Genomic DNA, 6,739 nt, shown 5'->3' on the forward strand with positions numbered 1-6,739 from the left:
ATTTCAAACACGGTCCATCCTTGTAACTCCAAGCATCCATCTTAACATTTTCACTTCTTCTGTCTTCAAGAATAGCCCCTGGCTCTTCCTCAGTCCCTGGCTTTCGGAGCCATACAAAAGTGCAGCCCTGATCACCATCTTCTAGATCTTACCTTTCTGTTTGATAGGTGTTCTCCTATCGCAGAGCACTCTAGACCGTTAATCATTTTTGTCGCTCTTCTCTGGACTTTCTCCAACTTGTCCAACTTGTCCACATCCTTCGTGAAATGTGGCGCCAGAACTAGACATAATACTCCAGTTGAGGCCTAATCAGAGCGGAGTAGAGCGGAAGAATTACTTCTCGTGTCTTGCTTACAACACTCCTGCTAATACATCCCAGAATGATGTTTGCTTTTTTTGCAACAGCATTACCCTGTTGACTCAGATTTATCTTGTGGTCCATTATGACCCCATCCACAAGGCTTGTTTCCCTGCCAAAGAAAGCTATCAGATTGATTTTACAGGATTTGTTCTTGACAAATCCATGCTGACTGTTACTTATCACCATATTATCTTCTAGGTGTTTGCAAATTGATATCGAACCTTCTAAAACTTCTATAGCTTTGCTAGTGGCTGGCCCCAGACTTACACGCCCATTGTCTTCCTGAGGAGAGCACTGAATCTACAGACCATATACTCTGATTTCTTCTGCTGATTTTCATGCCATTTCTTTCCAATATGCACCTCCATGTCTCGCTGCATCTTCCTTCACTTCCTCTTTCCTCTCCCCCCACGAGCACTATGTCATCTGCAAAAGGCAGGTACCAGGGGGCTACTCTCTGGCTGCTTTCTGTCAATGCATCCACCTCCGACGTGAACAAAAAGGGGCTTAATCCCAAGAATTAATGTATTCCAGCTGTTACTAGAAACTGTTCCCTTTCTCCACATGAACCTCGCGCTGTGGCAACAGCACCATCGTCTGAGGTGCTCACGAGGAGACGATGGACACGTCTGATATAAAAGCTTTATTCACTCAATGAGGCATGTCAGGATCAGGCCCCTGCATAAGGCAAACACCAATGTCGGTCGCCCTTCAGCACTTGCAGAACTCACCCTCTGCCCTGGGTCTCTCTGCAGGGAAAGCGGAGCGGCAGAAGCAGCGGTTTTTGCTCTTTCTTTAATTCAGCCTTAGAGATTTTGAAGTCCATGTGTGGAGATGGGAGTGCGGCGTTATCATTGGAGGTGAGAGGCTCTGCCCGCTGAATGTGACCTGAGGGCTAGTGCCCCTGTGTGTGCCCCAGAGCCCTGCGTGATGCTGTGCTGGCAGGGCCGGCTCTAGGTTTTTTGCCGCCCCAAGCAAAAAAATTTTTGGCTGCCCCACACCTGAACCCTGGGCTCTCACCCCCCCACACCAGTGCCCTCCCCCACTCGCATGTCATGCCGCCCCAGCGCTGGACTCTCCCCATCCACCCACACCCCCTGCCGCCCCAGCCCTGGGCTCCCCCGCACCAGTGCTGACTCCGCCTGCTCCCCCTTCGCCTCCAGCTGGTCAGGGGCTGGCAGGGTCGGGGTAAACAGCGGGGCTCCCGGGCCATGCCTCAGCCCAGGGTCCCTCCAGCCAGGGCTCCCACCTCCAGGACCGGCCGGGACCCAGCAGGGAGCTGAGGAACCGGGGCAGGGTAGACCCAGACGGAGTGGAGCCCCGGAGAGCAGGACGCGGGCCCTGCATGGCAGCGCCCCGCCCTCTATGGCCCCGCTGCTGCTGCTTCTGGCCACCCTGCCACAGTCCCTGGGCGGCTTGGACCGCTTCGCTCAGCCCCAGCTGCAGCGCTGGGGGGCGGCCGCCCTGCGGCATCTGCAGGCAGCTCCGTGTGTCCCACGGGGTTGCCCCCAGCCCAAGTGTCCCCCGCTCGGAGCCTGCTCAGCCCAGCCACAAAGTGCAGGTGCTGTTCCCCGCTGCACGAACTGCAGCAGCCTCAGGGCGCCCCCCACCCACGATGCACTGCTGCTGCCAGGGCCGGCTCTTGGCTTTTGAAGCAAAAAAAAAAAAAAAGATTACCAGAATGCCACCCCTGCAAATGTGCCGCCCCAAGCACGTGCTTGGTTTGCTGGTGCCTAGAGCAGGCCCTGTGTGCTGGGTTAGGAGTCTCACTGGGCGGGAGGGAGACATGTAGATACTCTTCAGAAAAGATCTGTGCCCTCCACTGCTGTAGGGAGGGGGGGGTGCACCCTCTAGTGGTGTTTGTCTGTGTCTACGCGCACATGCTCCTGTAGTGGTGTGAGTGCACGTTTGTGTTTGTCCACCCACATGCGCCCTCTAGTGTTCAGAACTGTTGTTGTTCATCAGAGGTGCTATACTGCTAACAGTTAATGTGGATTCTCCTCAGCTCATCTGTCAGTGACCTGAGTTTTTCAGGCAGCAGGATCTGGGCTCTATCCCTGCCCTGCCAGACATTTCTGAGCAGCTGCCGGATGCAGCATAGAGACAGCCTAGGAAGCCGTGGGCTTGTGACAATGTTGTTCCCTGGCATCTGTAATGGAGGGATGTGGGAGCGAAGAAGGAAGGACAAAGGGTTCTATCCCCAGTTAGCTTCAGGTCCCAGTGGGGCCCCGACTCAGCCTCAGTGGACCCCCTTTGTAAAGGGCTCCCCCTCTGAGAGCACTGCAGCCCCCTCAACTGGGAGAGGCTGTGATACCCGATGCCCCCTGGGAACACACGGGACCTGGCACCTAAACCCCCGGACTCCTCGCTCCCAGGGCCTTTCCTTTCCTATCCCCAGAACGCGACTCTCCCTTTCAACGCCCTCCTGAACAGCACCTCCCTCTGGGATGGCGGAGACAAGGGGGACGTGGGGTCCGCCCTGACGGTCCTGCTGCTGAACGTGGAATGGGCTGCGCTGGCCACTGCGCTCCGGTCTCCGGATAAGACAACACAGAACATGATGACAGAATCGATGGGTGAGGGGGGACGTGTGGCTCTCAGCGCCACCTGCTGGCTGCCGTGAGATATGGGGTTACACACTGTGCCCCAAATCCACTGGAAGTTAGAGCCTATATACCATTGTGGATGTGAGCCTGTGTTCAGTACAGACACAGACCAGCACTGCCCCTGCACCAGGAAATATAACTCAGCCCCACCAGTGCCCCCAGGAGCAAAAGCAATGCCCGAGAAGGGTTTAAATGTAATATTTGGCATTCCACCACTATGGGCTGCCACGCTGAGCCAGTTGCCACCCCCCACCCCGAATACTCTCCCTTCTGGGGACGCAGCAACCCCAGGGAGACACAGCCAGAATCGGGGGAGAGGATATGGTGATCAATGGAACTCGGGGGGGGGGGCTCCAAACTTCCACCTCCCACAGTGCGAAGTGCCCTGAAGCCCCCCAGCTCCAAGTGGAGTGGGAGGGGGGTGGATCTGGCCCAGAATGGACAGATTCCCAGGGAAGTGGTTTCACAGTGAGGGGCTCTGTCATTCCTCACCCCCACCCCCCTGCAGCTATCCAGACGCGGCTCGTCACAGGAAACTGCAGCCGGGACACTGAGGTCTTCACGCTGAGAGCTCACGAGGAGACGATGGTCGTGCACTGTGATACAGTCACCGGGGCAGCCACACAAGGTAAGCTCCTGGGGATGGAGACACCCAGAGCCCAAACCACAGCACAGAGCAGTTCCCGGGCACCGAACTCCAGTCTGGGTTCCCCATTTCTCCCTCCCTCCCTCCCCATGGATCCCCAGGCCGGGCCCTGGCCTCTGTCTCTAGCCCTGGAGTGCTCCTTGCTGGCTGAGCCAGTGGTTCTCAGGCTGTGGCCATGGAGCTGACGCCTTCGTTCCTGGCTGTCCCACAGCTTGAGCCCCGAGCAGTGAGGAGTTGGGGGCGCAGAGGGAAGACGGCTCATGAGAGGGTCTCTGGTATGAACTGGGCCCAGAGAATGGAAAGGGCAGGGACGGCCTGGTCTAGCTAGATCCTCAAATGCAGATGTGGGGGACCAGGGTAACATGTACCTCAGCTGCCATATTCAGGGCCCCGAATCCTCCAGCACCAGGGGAAGCTCATCCCTGGCCAGCCCCTCTCCTGCTCTCGCTGAGGAAAAACTGAATCTTCATCTCTGCATCCTGCAGCTGGACATTTCCAGCCGGACGCGTTCCTGGCGGCTCCGAGGGAGGAGGTATCATGGTCCAGTGGCTAAATCTTAAGAGTTGTGGCCAGGATCCTGGGTTCCATTCCCAGATCTGCCCCAGACTCACTGTGGCCCCTGGGCACCCGGCCGGCTCCTTCTTTGCCAGAGCGTCCCCAGCTCCCTAACGAGGGATCATCTCCTCTCCCAGCAGGTGTGGGGGCTGCTGCTTTTATTTCCTACTCCACCCTGGACTCCATCATCCGTGCGAGACGTCCCAGCGAGGGAAATCTACCGGCTGGTGGGAAGCTGGGGAAGAGTCATCTCAACTCCAGGGTGGTGAGTGGGGCCGTCGGAGACGGGAGACCCATTCACCTCTCCAGACCCGCACACTTCACCCTGCGCCACAGACAGGTGCGTGAAGGAAGAGCCTTTCCCTTTGCTCCATATCTGGGGCTCCAGAGGGGCCTATAGAAGGCACCATCTCCTGCCGGGCATTTGGACCGTGCTGCCTTTCTGGCTCCTGATGGTCCTGAGAAGCGGCGACCTCCTTATTCCCGATGCACTGGGGCTGTGTTACTGGAGGAGGTTACCGGGCGTCGCACCATGACACATGGCTGTGCAAAGTGCTCTAGGGGAGGAGTCGGCAAACTACAGCCCGTGGCCGCATCTGGACAGGAAGCCATTTTAAGACAACACACGAGCTCCCGCTGGGGTTGGGGGCCGCACCATGCAGCTCGGCCCCAATTTGGTTGGAGCGCTGGGTTGGGAGACAGACCACATGGCTCGGCCCCACTCCGGCCTGGGCAAAGGGTCACGGGCCTCACCACATGTCTCCCAGAAGCCACGGCACAGCCCCGCTCCAGCTCCTACATGCTCCAATGACCCCCTCCGGTGCTCCAATGGGAGCTGCAGGGGCGGTGCCTGCGGATGGGGCAGCGTGCAGAGACGCCTGGCTATGCCTCTGCGTAGGAGCTGGAGAAGGGACATGCCACTGCTTCTGGGAGCTGCTTGATTTAAGCGCTGCTTGGCCCCTGGACTCCTCAAGTTCTCCCCATGCCCCAACCCCCTGCCACAGCCCTGATCCCCCTCCCGCTCTCCAAACCCCTTGATCCCAGCCCGGAGCACTCTCCTGCCCCCCCAACCTCTCATCCCCAGCCCCACCCCAGAGCCTGCACCCCCAAACAAAGCCCTCAACCCCTCCCACACCCTAACCCCAATTTTGTGAGCATTCATGGCCCGTCATACATTTTCCATTCCCCAAAGTGGTCCTTGGGCCTAAAAGTTTGCCCACCTCTGCTCTAGGGTAACAGCTCTGCCTAGCTCATCCCTGAGCCGGAATAACTGGAAAGCCACTTTCTGTAGATATTGGGGTTCAGGGAATCAGCATGAAACACTTTGATACGGTAATGAAGTGGTTAGGGTGCATATATGTATGTGTGCACACAGCACTGCCCTCTGCTGGATGCAGTCAGAACTGCTCAGCCATGTGCCACGTTCCTTATTGTGCTAACGGCTAGCAAGGATTCATCTCCCTTTTGCTCCAGTAGCAGGGCCTATGCTTTTGGAGCATCAGGATCTCCGTTCTCTCTCCGCTGTCGCAAGGATGGCCCCAGTGCGCACTGGGGGCTGCGTGGGGAGAGCCGTGGAGCTGTAGGTGGCCTCGGGTTTGCTATAGACATGTGATAACAGAAACGATGTCCTGTGGTCCTGGGAGGATGAGGATGATTCTGTTGTATTTCCAGGCCAAAAAGGAGGAGGAAGAGGCTCTCTGCGTCTACTGGAAAGTAGAGGCTGAGAAAGGCAGCTGGTCTCCGGACGGCTGCACCACCGTGCACACGAACAGCACTTACACCAACTGCAGCTGTGACCATCTCTCCAGCTTCGCCGTCCTAATGGCTCCCACCACAGTGACGGTATCTCACCGTGAGACTCGGATCACAGGGCTGGACCCTGAGCTCCGCACTCAGCCGTGGGCAAAGCTCTCCCTGGCGTGACTGGAGGCTTTGCTGCACAAAAGGCTGAGTCGGAGCCAAGGGGGCTGGGCTGGGGTCACTGGTGATTCTCCCTTTGCTGTGTTACAGGAGAGTTACACGCTGACCATCATCACCTACGTGGGACTGACCCTCTCCCTGCCATGCCTCTTCCTCGCCATCCTCACCTTCCTCCTCTGCCGTTCCATCCGCAACGTCAGCACCTCCCTCCACCTGCAGCTCTGCCTCTGCCTCTTCCTGGCCGACCTGCTCTTCCTCACCCAGGTGACCTGCACCGGCAGTCAGGTACGGCCCGATTCTCCCCTGCTCTGTTCCTCAGGGCAGGGCTGGGGTGTGTGACTTTGAACCTCTTTGTGATCCCCAGATTCTGGGCTGTGCAGGACATAGAGGGGATTCCCGGGGGGATGTTTCCACCCCGTTAGGCCCCTTCACACTGGGCACAGGGTCTGAGTGTCCCCAACCCCTGGAGTTCAGCCACTTCTATCCCTATGTCACAGGCTCCCTGTGCCTCGATTCCTCTCCTACATGACTTGCCCATGGTCACCCAGGGACTCTGTGGCAGGGCTGGGAACAGAACCTGGATCCCCTGAGCCCTTCTCCCCTGCTCTAACCACTAATCTCTACTCCCTTCCTGCATCAGCAGTGTGCACC

At 57.8% G+C, this 6,739-nt stretch overlaps 1 protein-coding gene across 1 annotated transcript; it reads left to right on the forward strand.

The window, feature by feature from the left end:
• Window positions 1-1,185: 1,185 nt before the first annotated feature.
• On the forward strand, window positions 1,186-6,373 carry LOC112109521 (adhesion G protein-coupled receptor E3-like; the record flags this gene model as incomplete). The annotated part of the gene is made up of 6 exons (XM_026662617.1): window positions 1,186-1,221; window positions 2,760-2,937; window positions 3,476-3,595; window positions 4,309-4,508; window positions 5,840-6,010; window positions 6,179-6,373. Coding segments are annotated over exons 1-6 (900 nt in total), but the record flags the coding sequence as incomplete, so codon positions are not given.
• Between the last annotated feature and the right edge of the window lie 366 nt (window positions 6,374-6,739).

The sequence above is a fragment of the Terrapene carolina genome, unplaced genomic scaffold (genome assembly GCF_002925995.2).
Source record: "Terrapene carolina triunguis isolate 2854851 unplaced genomic scaffold, T_m_triunguis-2.0 Scaffold28797, whole genome shotgun sequence".
NCBI lineage: Eukaryota > Metazoa > Chordata > Testudines > Emydidae > Terrapene > Terrapene triunguis.